Source organism: Odontesthes bonariensis, chromosome 13 (assembly GCF_027942865.1).
Source record: "Odontesthes bonariensis isolate fOdoBon6 chromosome 13, fOdoBon6.hap1, whole genome shotgun sequence".
NCBI lineage: Eukaryota > Metazoa > Chordata > Actinopteri > Atheriniformes > Atherinopsidae > Odontesthes > Odontesthes bonariensis.
Genome location: NC_134518.1, coordinates 15,150,048 through 15,164,178, shown reverse-complemented (window position 1 = coordinate 15,164,178; position 14,131 = coordinate 15,150,048). Strand labels below are relative to the sequence as shown.

Genomic DNA, 14,131 nt, shown 5'->3' with positions numbered 1-14,131 from the left:
TGGAGGTTCTGTCTCTGATCACTGTATTTCTGAGCTTTCTTTACATTAACCAAGACTTCTGCTGAAAAATGTGGTCTGTATGCTGCAGCCAGAAGTATTACCCATGCATTACCAAGACCTATTCTGCTTCACTTATGCTGTACAAATGGAGGCCAGAGTTGCTGGGATTCACCGCAGTGCTTCCAAAATTACCCAATTTCAAAACATTTGGATTCAGCATGGAGTTGAAATGAAGTGGATGAAACTTCCTCCCTGCTTTGCAGCTTTGATTGTCAGCAATGAACTTTGAAGTTTTGCCTCAGTCTATTTTTTTTGCTTCAACAGTAATGTAATGTTATCTTTCAACTTACCTCCACGTCCCTCAGAAATGAAAGAAGTTAGTGTTTCTGCTGACAGAGGGAGGCAAAGTGGGAGTTTGTGGTGTCAATCAACACCTGTTCTGCTCAAATTCGTTTAGAAACAGTGGAGCTGGGAGGTGTAGTTGGGTGGCTGACAGCTAAATAGTCCTTGGAGATTTTTTGATAGACAGAGGAACTCGGTAGCTGACAGTTAATGCTTTGTGTGTTTGGCCCCAAGGAGACTTTCAGCATGGGAATTTTACACAGTCCTCAAACAAACATCGACTTTGCTGCTCTCTTCCTTTTTAAACCAAAAGTTGCAAGGTGTCCTGGTTCTTGGATAGTGCTAACACAATGAAAGGACTATTTTGTGCAGTGAAGAAGAAGAATAGCTTCAATCTCTTCACAAAGTGCTGTGTAAGATATGAAACGAAGCACAAAGTATTTCCTCTGGAAGTGTCACAAATAAGAAGTGAGATGCAGTGGGGTGATGCATTTATTATCACAGGCATCTAAACCTGCATAGTCCCGATTGTACTTTTTGAATTCCGAAGTCTCAAATGTACAGTCCGTGGACTGTGCACCTTAAGTAGAGGCTGACTTCAGTCTGAATGTAGAGGCTGACTTCAGGTCAGCTGGGTGACAGAGTGAAAAACAAGCAGGCAAAATGTGTTCTGGCTCATATTTCAAGGAATAAATACCATAAATAAACAGTCAGTTATCAGTATTTTCTTGGCCAGATAAAGAAAATGCAAAGGTTGGAGTACGGGTTTTAGCTGAAGTTTAATGAGGCTTGAAAACAACAGCAAGAGCTGGGGTCTTGTTATGGAAGCCATCCTGAAGCAACCCTAAGGATTTTATATGATTCAAATGAATTATTCATTGGTGTTTAGAACATGTGGTTGTTTTGTTAGGACCTTGATTTTTCTTTTTTTTTCTTTCTTGTGTCTCTCGAGATCGCAAAGCAACGTGTATTGAAACTGAGATGACAACGATTCTTTTTTTTTTTAGTATTTAATCAATTCAAAGTCCAAGACAATTTTAATAAAATAAGAAGAATGCCGCTATTGGCAAGCTGCAAATAACTAATTAAGTAGACATACCCTGCTTCTTTTTCACAAGCTGACACCATTTCCAGAGGTTTTTGGCATACTTTGGTCAAAATACTACATACAGATGGCAAGACAGCATTCCAGCAGACCCCTGTCTACTGCAGGATCTGCCTCTTTTCAGATCAGTAGGACTCCATAACCCTTGAAGCACATTATTACCATATGACAGAGCATACAGTGGAAAGCCTGAGAGGTAATACCAGGACACATAGCACACTGAGCTCAGACTACCACCCACCAAACTGACTGGGAAAGACTTGACCAGCAATTTTCTTATCAAATACTTACATCTCTATCAACGCAAGTCATGCATGGAACTGGCCCAAGTTGTTAAGACACTGCACCACAGGGCGTAACGGCCAGCTTGCAAGTTTATATTGCTGTAAATCTCACATAGTAATTCCTCCATCACATATCATCTCCATAAACCCTGGGCTTCACTGTCATCCAGTCATCTGGTTTGTTTCTGTTTTAAGAGGCTAATGTTACGAACTGTTGCTTATGTTAGCTACTTTTCACAGGTGCTGACAAGTTCATTTTAGTAATGGCGGTGCTTGATGATGCTGCTGTCAGTAATAAATGAGAAATTAGAACTTCCAAAGCCAGACTGGGGGTGGGAAAAAGAAAAAAAAACACACCAGTTAGAGATTTTATTTCATAGTTGGCTTAGAAAGTACCAAAACAGTTTACCACTTTGCCTCAGTCCATTTTAAACGAGCTCTAGCCCAGAGGACATGGTGCTGTTTCTGGATTATGTTCACGCGTGGCTTCTTCTTTGCATGATAGAGCTTTATTCTGCATTTGTGGATGACACGGTGAACTGTCCTCACAGACGATGATTTATGGAAGTGTTTTTCAGCCCATTCAGTGATTTTCATGACAGAATCATGCCTGTTTTTAAAGCAGTGCTGTCTGAGACCCCCAAGATCCAATACCGGCTTTCAGCAGTTTTCCTTGCGATCAGACATCCCTCCCAATTCTCTTAATCTTTTAATGATGTACTGTAGAAGATGGAATATCAAAAAGCCTTCACAATTTTATGTTGAGGGACAGGTGCTTCTCTAAGGTGCTTCATCTGTGCCCAACTCTGTTACTAACCTGTGGCTATTTATCCAATTAGTCGCGACATGTTCCTCCAGTTGTTTCTTTTCTCTTACTTTTCCAGTCTGTCGTTGCCCCCATCCCAATCTTTTTGGATGCATCCCTACCATCAAACTCGAGACATGCCAATGAAATCGTCAAATGTCTCGCTTTCAACACTTTATATTTACTGTTCTCAATTGAGAAGAATATGAGTTCCTGCTTTCAGTCTGTTTAATTTCCATTTTTCACATTGTTCAGACCTTTTTCAAATCAGGGTTATATTTATATATGCTCATTATTAACGAAATATTAGGGCTGCTTGCCTTACAATCCACAACCTTTTATGTTGAATGGTCCCTCATTTACTGTAGTTTGGATGAATTTAGACTATAAAATCTCGCCTCTGAAAGTTTCGGGCAGCCTGTTTCATCTTTACATTCAACATTTTTTAAATAATCTCAACATACTATACTGTTCTTCACCTAGACAAGTGCAATATGATCCAGCACCACCTCCCAGCATCTTCTGCCTCTGATATCAGAAGAAGCTCAAGGGTCCACTCTGTACTTTCACCCATTTTTCTCAGTTTTCAGTGACTGGATATTTATAAAAATCTGCTATGTCTGCCTTGCATCTACAGTGTTAATAATTAATACCGTCACATTTGAACAAAGAAATGAATATTTAAAGACTTGACCTGTGCTCAGTCTGCAGCACTTCAAGCACCGATGCGTCACATAAGAGTTGTGGCTGGAGTCAACAATAAGGTCTGTGCTGAAATTTGCAAACCATGTAAACGGAGCATCATGTGACAGCCAGTGTAGGTGGAGGATTTAAGCAGATTTCACACCGAGGTTATGAATAACTTCCAGCGATTCTATTTAGTTTAATTTAGATGTTTAGTTGGTAAACCTTTTCTTGATCACACTCTCGGGACGCATTTTTTTAAAGTATATTTTTAGCTACGTTGCAAAAGATTTTTGTCAAATTAAACATTTTTTGCATCATTATTCAAGCGTGTCCTACTCCAGCAGCCGTTGTCAGCTACCATTGTGTCATGGTACAAGGGTTGTTAGACTCAAGGATATTATTTTGTCCCTTCAGAGGAGATAGATCCTTGGACAACATCTTTTTATCAGTGTTATGCCACAGTTTTTCCACTCCTCACGATGATGGGTTTTCCATGCCAGATCCAATGTAACATTCAAATTGTGAAGATATAATTCCTTCATAAGGCACTACAGCTTGACTTTTGCCTCGGCTGTAGGCCTTCTTTGCTCTTTATCACTCTTTGAATATTTAGCTCACAGAAGAGCTTGTGGTGTGAACTGAATATATTTGCTAAAATATTCAATATCTGAAAGATTACTCAACATGTGTGATTTTGATTAATTTTCTATGAATTCATCAGCTTTGATAAATCATTAATGTGCGGCGTAAGAAATCCTGGGAGCTTAATTTAGCAGGGGATTTTTCATACCTCGCACAAAATATTCAGAATGACAGGAAACTGTTATCAATTACTATTACCAACAGAAAAAGACAGAGGGTGACAGGTCAAACATGTTTGTACTTAGTATTGCAAGTATGTGTCTCTGCACTATTGGAATATGTTTAATTAGGTTTTGTACATTGTCCAAATGCTGTCTTTCGGTTGCTTTAGTGCACGTTAGTCTGGAACTTTTCTGAACAGTTCGGCAACTCAGAATAGAAAAAAGGTCAGTTTAAAAAGTAATTGCAAAACATTCTTGTTTAGTTTGGAGACGTGGCTGTATAAGTCAATATTAAGATTACTCATTATGTGATTAATAATAACTCATGATGTCAGAAGAACCTCAGAAATATAGAAAAATAAAATATTGGAGTTTGGTAGAAATACCTCCGTAGCCTTTGCCTACCCTCAGGCTGTTTACTGAATGCTGTTTGTTGTGCTCAATATTTACATTCGCCTACACACCCTCACTGGATTACCAAAACCCTCCAACTCAGACAGCACTGCGGGCCAAAGGCCCAAAAGGGGCTGTGCAATCGCGACGAGGGAGGGAAAAACCTTAATGCAATTTGTTTGGCACAGAGCGCTCGGCAACCAGACGGGAGCCTGGCTGGCTTACCTTTCCGCGGCTTTCCTTATTTACCTCAGCGCCCAAGGCCATTTCAGACAACGGGGAGAGAAACACGTTAGATGGAGCAAATTATCACGGCTTTCGTGTGGGTAACATACTATCAGATCTTCCCACTCTGGAAAGTGTAATAGAAGCGGAAGTAAAGTGCTTAACGCCTTCACTTCCAACGTGTTCTCATTGGCGGCAGGACAAGGTGTGGGTTGGAGATAAAGGAGCAGGTCCCAGTCTGAAGACTGTGGCATCAAGAACATTCTGCTCTTGCCAATCATCTGGGTCAGGATATTGGATGAGGAGTTATTACAACAAGGGCATGTTGGTGAGGGCACTATGGTAAATCACAACACTGCCACTGTGCATGTGTATGTGTCTGCCATTAGAGAAAGGTTAGGCAAACTAATTATGGAGGGACAGCGTAAATAGAAAATCTATTGCATTGAATTGATGCCCATTTGATGTAATCAGTTGTGACTTTTGTGCGGTAGCTCTCAACCAGACGTAATTATGAAATATGTTCGTAAAGACCTCATTTTAATGTCTGTTATGAGCCGTCTTTTCTCTGTAACAGAAAATCTATTTTGATGTTTTGTGAATCCGCTCATTATCACGTTCCAAAGTTGTGAACACCTGCGCATTTAAAGCAACAACAATATCCAGGGATGTAGTGAAGATGTCACTTTCCTGAGGCATTCAAAGTTTTATACGTCATTACTGTATATCGCTATTGGACACAATTCACTCAAAATCAAATCTAGTCTAGAGTGCGTTTTGCGTGGTGAATAAATGAATATTTTATTTATGAAATGAAATGAAAATTGACATAGAACACAAAAATCATTTTGTAACTTCCTGTCATTGTAAGCCCTATAATGCATCTATCAGTAAGCATTTGCATTGAGGCTGTTTCTCTCCAATGAAACCTTGGGTCTTGGGTCATTTAATATTAATGTGAGGTATGTGTGTAAGTGACCTAAAATAAAAACAAAAATAAAAAACTTTTAGCATTATTCGTGCCCTGACAGATGTGCACTTAATCTCCTCCACACCAACTCAGAGGCTGTCTTTGAAGTGTGTGCTGATTTAAAAAAAAAAGCTAGATGGTTCCTGTCCTCTTTAGCCTGGAGGATGCAAAGTCCATGATTTTGATTTATCAGACCACAGGACAGTTTCCCACTTTTCCTCAATCCGTCTTAAATAAATCGGAACGCTCAGAATCTTGTGAGTTATAAATGTAGTTTCTCAGCATTTTAAAGTTTTACCTTTATGGTGTAGTACTGGAATCTGTTAATCTGCCAATGGTTTTCAGAGGTGTTCCTGACTCGGGTGTGGTTGTATTAAAAGAGAGTGGAAAAGTCCATTAATACTAGTTTTAATTCAGGAGTTTTCTATGTCTTACTTCTGACTATTTTAATAATATATGTTGTAAATTATGAAGTCCCTGAACTGTTTGGAGTTTTAAATTGAGAACAATTATTTTTAGATTACACATGAGATGTAATTATTATGTTTTTTTTTTTACTGCAATATGTTGTGATGCATGAAATACGTAATTATTATATGACACCTGTCATATAATACCAGCAGATATTAAGAATTTAATTTCATCTTGTGACTGTCATTAGTGTTTCTTCTAGCCTGCACCATTTCCTCTTCCCGCTCCACAGTAGAAGCTCTCTTGTCTCCTTGGAGTGACATTGGACTGAACCTAGCCGCATTGATTGGAGCACTACCTGCTCGCCTGTTTGTCAGCCATGAATAATCTGTAACGACATTCAGTGCATCAGCAGGGGCCTTGCAGTGTGCATTCATTGTGGAAAATGGACAGTTCAATCAAAAGAAGCTCTTGAAAAGCTGGTCATAACCGGAGGCAGAGCCTTGACCCAGAACACTGTCCCACTGACTTCAGACGCAGCATCACCAGCATCCCTGAATGGAAGGTCTTAGTGTCTTCCTGGTGAACCCTGCGCTTCAGGGTGCTCCACCCCCTTCTGCTCATGTCTCTTTTGCCATTTAATAGAGCCATGCTTCACTTAGAAGGCCACATTATCCTTGTATCCTTATCCTTAGGAGACAGACATTTATGGCAGCATCTGCCATTCTCTGCTCTCCTCGTCAGGTAGCATAGGCCACCCATCAGTGTGCCTCTTTACATGGTAATTGTAGAGTGAAGACTTGATGATAAGACAGATACGCCCTTGACTCTGTGACCAAAGGTTAACTCTTTAATATTTATATGTGGCAGTACCGCACCCCCCAGTGTGGGGCTGGGCTTTTGGAATCATTTTTACTGACTGCTTTGCTCCAAAGTTGGTTTTGACACCGTGGCCTGAGGTTTCAATTTCTTTCATCTTGGAAAGCTAAATTTGTCAGCGGAAGAGTGCATCATTGGCTTCTGAAAAGAATCTGTGGACACTTGCAGTGCCGGTGATGACACCGATGCCAACTGGTACAAAGAAGATCCAGGATTGGAAATGGAACTCTCTCGGCTTGCTTGTAACTGGTTGCCTGGGTGCGCGGACAGTGCATTCTTAAAAGCGTTCATCAGTGATGTCTCCCCTCAACCATTGTGAACTCTCCTCCTTGAAATGGTGCGTTCCCCTGATGTAGTCACCCAACCCTAATCCTCCTATATCCACTGATGAATCCCAGCCACACACACTGTAGGGTGCTGCCTAATTGAATTTCCTTGCTCACAATGAACACACACTCAGGACCCGCATGTTGTAGTCCTTGCCTTTGATAAGCAAATGACCCCTATGGAATTGAGGTCAGAGCCAGCAAAAACAAGAGTGAAGGGGAGAAAAATAAAGTCCTGCTCTCAGACAAGCCCAGTATCGACTCACCCAGGATTGAGTCCAGTGATGTTTACCCTGTTTGTGTTGAGCCCCTGTTGGCTCAGGGGGAGACTCATCTTACCCACACACTCATTTTACACACACATCCAGAGATGGATGTCTGAGCTCCCACAGTGTGACCTCTTTCCTTTTGTTAACTGTTACTCTTCTTCTTGCGCGTTTGAATGGAGTGCATGTGTAAATAATCTTGTCTTTGCCACAGATTAAACACACCACAGTAAATATGGATGCGGCCTTTTGAAACTGTGTGTGCAAGTGGATCTTGTAATAGCTTGTGTTGCTGGAAGACTCTCAGGGTTAACACAGGTTATTCATGAACTCAGCCACTCTGCATCTGCATCAGCGGGAGTAGTTTTTTATTACTTTCCTTTCATTTTTTAAAACTTTGGAAGTCTGGAGGAAGATCTGAATGTTTGCTGAGTGTCTCTAAGCTGTCCGTGGTCAGTATGCTTTAACTCAGAAGTTCTCTCTTCATAGATGCAAGTTCTCTCTCTTTGCTCCATGCACAGTCAAGACTTTAGTGTTCGGGAGATCTAATGTTGCCAGGAAATTGGATCATTTTGAAAATTGAATTTGTTTCCACACATTTGATTCATTCGCTTAAATCTCTAAAACAATCCCCGCTAACTGTCTGGTTTTACAGTTATTGCTTTACACCTTCAATTGTTAAGAATAACAGGAAACACTACTTGTAGTGGCAGACATGGATGTTGCACATTAGAAAGAATCAATAGATGTGGCAAACTAAAAAAGAAAACTTTATCAACAGAAAAGTCTTCACGCTCTCTTGTAATTGTCTTTGTTGAAGAATATTAATGCAGAGGAGGGCGAAACGTCTGTGTTCTTCAGTCAAAAGAAAACGTGGCCAATATGAGGTGACATGAAGGGAAAAAGTCCCAACATATCCGGATGAAAAAGTCTCTCCATTTTTCTCTCACTTTCTTTCACTCAAAGAAAGCCCCCTTCTAGCAACATGCATATGAATATATTCCCTTTCAACCATGTACAACCCTTTTTTCACTTTAGTTTTCCAATTGGATGAAACTTTTTCTCTTGTAATCTTAAAATGATCTCAATCAGTATTTCTCCGGGCTTTTTCTTTGGACATTGCCTACTTTATCTTTTCCTTTCAGTCCAGTCTACGTGCATGACGATTGTCAGAGGAATGTGTTTTTTTTTATTTTTTCATGCCACTTAACACTGACTTATGAATCATTCGAGGATAGAAGAGGCACCTTGCTTTAGGGATGAACCAATGTTGCATCCACCCATTACAGATAACTTGGTAAAGAACCGATTTTAAATTAAATTAAATAGTTGATTGTATTTATCCAGACACTTTGTTGCTAGCAGGCCTGTCACAAAGACACATAATTAGTTCCCATTTCTTTGGTTAAATCTACGTCAAATCCAAAAGTTAGCAAAGACTTACACATCGAAAGTAACATGAAATATTGACTTTCAAGCGTGATACAACTGTACAAATTCTGTTTTTGCCTTATTTACTGCATTTCTATTTATGTTTGCAATCACTGCACCTATTTCCTGTTTCAGTGGCAATATATAAAGAAATGAGGCCTTAATCAAGATGTTTGAACAGTACTATGTCTAAGTATGTCATATAATCTGTAGGTTTTCATATATCGTTCTCTTCTAAGAAACACACTAGAGATTAGGATGAAAAAAGCTATAGTATTTAAAATTAAGGGGAGACACTGCAGGTTGTTTTCTTTTTCTTTGTTCTAAATGCACTAGTCAGTTTTTAAATTTGATGCTATTTTGGTTCCATAGCATGACTTTTTTATTTTTACATTTAGATGGTGAGTTGTGATTTGGACAACCAAAGGAGCTGATTCTGCTGTTTTTGGTATCGAAATGTTCGGGTTAAGCAAAGCCTGCAAAGTTGCTCCATGGCACTTCAAATAAAATTGAAGTCGTCAGTGTTCCAGCTTTAATCCTAGGATTCATACAGTGTCAATCACATGATCACCCTTTGAAATGTTCCCGGTAATTTCACCGTTTGGGATATGAACTCATTTATAAATGGGCGTCAGATCAGACCGAAAGCTGAGGGAATCGCGTCATGTTTTAATGATCATTTAACAGGAATGTTAAGTGCATGCTTAGGATCTTGCAGGAAAGGACGTGTAAATCTCCCCTTCCTCTCTTTATTTCCTAACACCTCTGAGGTCGCTGAGCATATTATTAGATATCCATATTAATTTAATTGAGTCATAAGTGATCCAGAAAGACGGCACTCTATGAATCAGCAGAGTATTTGCTCTACCAGTGAGCGTGGAGTATTCCTAAAGTTTTTTTTTTTTAGCTCTCTGAATAAAATAAACTTTGGAAAAGATCCATAAATGGGGGGCGCAATTTCAATCAGTCTTAACTGCAATAAAATTTGTATTTTGCTCGCAAAGTGATGAGATTTTTTTTTGTCCTACTTATTAATTGGAGTGAAATTGGACAGAGTGACTCAGAGGAGTGTTACTGGAAGGTGTCAGACACAGAAAGCAGGTAATTATAGAGACAGGAAAAGATAAGGAAACAGAATGCAATTAGCCTGACAGGCAGAGCTTCAAATTGCTCTTCTTAGGATTTCTCACCTCTGGTTGCTATTGTTCATGGTTTGCATCTCCATACAGATCTTTTCAACCTTTAGCTCTAAGAAGAAAGATGGTTTGCATTATTCAAACAAATTCGTACTGTAAGTAGAGCCAAATAAGCCCACCAACAGTGCCTAATGGCAGGTTTCAATGTATGTATTGAATGTATTCAAATCATGTATGCATTCAGATATATTTACCCATATTGAGCACATGAACCCCTATGAGCTCAGTCTAAATTATGGCCATCAGAAGTGTTTTGTTTCTCATGTACAAGGTTGGAGGGAAAGTTTGAACTTTCAGGTTAGAGGCCGTGCTTCATATTGATTAGCCAGTGTCACCCAACAACTGTGTTGTTAAAGTCATGTTTCCCTAATTTGCATTTCATGAATTTCATCATTAACTATAAAAACATAATGGTTATATTGTATAACAATAAAAAAAAAATCTCTGTCACATTCTTTCCTTGTGTGCAAAATATAACTGGTAAGTAGCTAACCAACAATAATTGCTGCACTCCTGATGTGTCTGAGGTCTAATTTCCTTAATGTGACAACTGAGCTTATTATTTTCTGAATATACAAAAATGCAACACCAATGAGATTTATTTCTTAATTGCATGTGGAAACTGAATGTTTTTCCACAATTTTTAGGGGGCGTGAATGTTGCCACGCTGCTGATTTGAAGGAAAAAAGAGGGATTTCTTCCGCTCCATTTATACATTCTCTATAGTGCCCATTTTGTTACTTTAGTCATTTGTTTTAGATTTTAGGTGCTCTCTCAGTCTGTTCCAAACACTCACTACAGACTTCCACAATTCAGCTCACAAACGCATATTACAAAAGAGCTTGACTTCACAAGATAAAAAGACTATTACAGTTGTTTTTAAATGAATCACTTTCACTTTTGGGTGGATTCTTAAAGCCTATAGAAACATGTAAAAAATATCAGCATTTTCTACTTTTCAGATTTGTTGAAAAGATATAATACATGAGCTCACACACATGAGCATGTTGGTGAAATTTTGCACACAGCATAGGGTGTTGTTGATGCTCAGAGTGGCGCTTCGGGCCTAGATTCACAGCACGTGTACTCACATTTGCAGTGATCACATATAGCAAAATCTGCTGCACTTAGACACTAATACACGGCACTCTGCCAGTGACCCTCACAGCTACTTATCCCTGTCTGTGGCTGCCGTTGGCGATGGAGCCACTCCACTTTCCTCCCCGACAGCTCGTGTCACCGCTGGGCCAGCCTGCTCTCACACAGGCCCGTACAGAGCATGTGCGGTTTGGAGGAAATTGTCGAGAAAAAAAGGGGGGTTGGGGACATCTTTGGTGTGATGTATTGCAACAAGAGTTGTATATAATTGCCGTATAGGTTTGGTGTCGTGACAGGTGCCACTTTGTGAAGCTTCAGTCAGAGGCTCAAAATGATCAGCGCAGACAGATCAAGTGTGTGAGGGGAGTGTAAGAGTGCCACAAAGTGCTTTTATGCAAATGGCCGTTGAAGAGAGGTACCCTTTGAATCTGAATAAACTGGACTGTGTGTGCTTCTCCCGTCGGTCTCCAGGATGTGTCCCCCTGTGACTCAAAAATGGTGTACGTTCAAATGAATCATTCTCTCGAAAACCTAAAAAATGTATATATATATGAGTTAGAGAGAAAGCTGGAAGCTCAGGGAAAACGTCTAAATCTCTATCAGAGTGAAAACACAGGGATGCACATGGAGGGGATCAAGGTTGCAGCTCAGTATATAAAGGAACACCTCTGGATCGCAAAATAACCAAATCTAAGTGTAGAAGAAAATGGAATAAAAGATTGCTTCTCAAACATGGAGAAGAAAAAAAAAAGACGAGGACTTTAACGCCGTATTGTTTGGACAGTTAGCAGAATGGATTTCGTCCCAGTTTTGTGTTGTTTAAGGGCTTATTTTTCCTGTCTCCTAAAAAAAGCAATAAAGCCACTTTTACCATGTGTCACCACAGCATCTCTTATATCAACACTGTTGCGGAAATGCTCCATAGACCGTGAACTCCTCCACCCCTTCTAGATTTGATCAAACCGAAGCAGGCTATGCTGAGTATTTTTGTTTGCTGTGTTTGTTTGGCGCTTCCGTGTTCCTTTTCCAACTGTTGGTGCTTTAACGCCCCGCAAATTACACCAAGGATAGCTGTGAGGCTCTTGTCTCATTGTCCTCAGTTAACAAGCACTATGTTTATATATGATTATGGTTCTCTGCCTGTTTATTCTGCCAGGCTTTTCTTTTTTTTTTTTAAATTACTTTGCTGGTTTAGTTCAAGGTACAAAATGCTCTGAAGGTTTCAGTTCAACTAATTATGTTTTTCTCTCCATCGTTTAACTCTTTGTTGCTGGCACACAAGCTAATGGGGACGAGCCCCACTCAGACCCCCTGCTCTGACTGTTATTTCTGCGCTTGTTTCGCAGCGCTGCCAGTTATGCAGGTGACAATTGAAATTACCAGACAGCAGGTGGAGAAGATCTTCGGCCTCGATGAGTACTGGTGTCAGTGTGTCGCCTGGAGCACGACCGGAACCCAGAAGAGCCAGAAAGCGTACATCAGGATCGCTTGTAAGTGCACTTTAAAAATGATCTAGATGTCAAATGCATTTGGCTTCCCAAAAAGGCGCTTGCATATTGCATGTCAATTTGTAATAAGAGGGTATTCATTTTTTTTTTTCTTTTTAATTCTGAGAGGTTGTGGAGGGACTGACTTTCAATTAACAATTAGCTCAGAAAGCATTTTCTATCTCTTGCACTGCGGCGTTGCAGTTTAGTTAAAGGATCATCTTGTGCTTCTACTTAGAGAACAAAACTGTCAGACCGTGTCTGTCGGAACGAGAAAGTAAAGCATTTGCAGTTATATTATAAAATAAAAAAAAGTGGAACACTAAATTTTGGTATTCATGAGCATTTTTTTCCACGAGTTACAGTATTATCAGCTGTGAGCCCTGTGAATATAACTTCTATCAAAACAGATTTGAAATTTATTGCTGTGCAGCATTCGTCAATCTGTCAGGGGAAAACAGACACATCCCTCGCTGCAGCCTCAAAAGCTTTATTAGGAGGAGACAGTTTACATTTGAGTATTTTAAAGCATTCTCTGTATTAATGCCCACATAAATAAGTATTATTCCAGACCGAGCCAAATGCTGCACAGTCTCAAAACCATCAGACATTTTGAAAACACACAATCATTATCACCCTTGTTTAGTGCTTAACAAAGTGAGGCAGATTGCAAGATAAGGACACACATATGCTTGAACAACAACACTTAGATGCACATTCCTGCTACTCATACGCACACTCTTATAATCTCGTACTTTGGAGCTTTTGAATATTGGTACATCTAAAGTCTCTTCCACTCCTTCTGAACCTGCTATAATGAAATTGAATGTTTTGAAATTCCGTGCTTTTTTCCCCCTCACATTTCACTCATTGTGATTGGTTAGAACAGGCTCAATGTATGTTTAAAGGAATTCACCCTCACAATGACCCAACACAATGACAAATTGCTTTGTGCTGAGTCAAAACGAGGAGAGAGCACATCAAATTTGCATCAACCCGACAAGCTATCTGCAGCCTGCCCAGATCATCCGGTACAAATAGACCTGCATTTATTTTCCCCACAAGGAGCAAGTTTTGCCACTTTTACCTGTGTAATGCACAGCCAGGGCTTACAGACTAATATATTGCAGGACTTTGTGCAACAGTAAGAGTGCTCAATGAGACGTAATGTGAAGCCCCATGTAGCCAGCCAGGCTTGCAGGAGCTCTTGTCCAGGCGCCTCGGGGCTTTGTTTTCGTGTGGCTGCTCCAAACCGTCATACAGATGGAGGCTGGAGGCTGGCGGATGCCAGCGAGGAGAGTGGGTGGGAGTGAGGGGTAATGCAATTGCTTTTGCTCGATGCTGGTCCCTCTGGCAGCAGACAAACATCCCTGAACCAGCCAGGCTGTCTGTAATAAGCAACATGGTTGGTGCTACCGATCCC

General features: G+C 40.1%; 1 protein-coding gene across 6 annotated transcripts in view; it reads left to right on the top strand.

Moving 5' to 3' along the window:
* Positions 1–14,131, top strand: part of unc5a (unc-5 netrin receptor A) — a 260,234-nt gene that overhangs the window by 202,316 nt on the left and 43,787 nt on the right. For all 6 annotated transcript variants that reach the window (XM_075481123.1, XM_075481119.1, XM_075481124.1 and 3 more), the window contains exon 3: positions 12,568–12,711. In XM_075481123.1, coding sequence (XP_075337238.1) covers positions 12,568–12,711 — 144 coding nt within the window. The remainder of the gene's footprint in view (positions 1–12,567; positions 12,712–14,131) is intronic.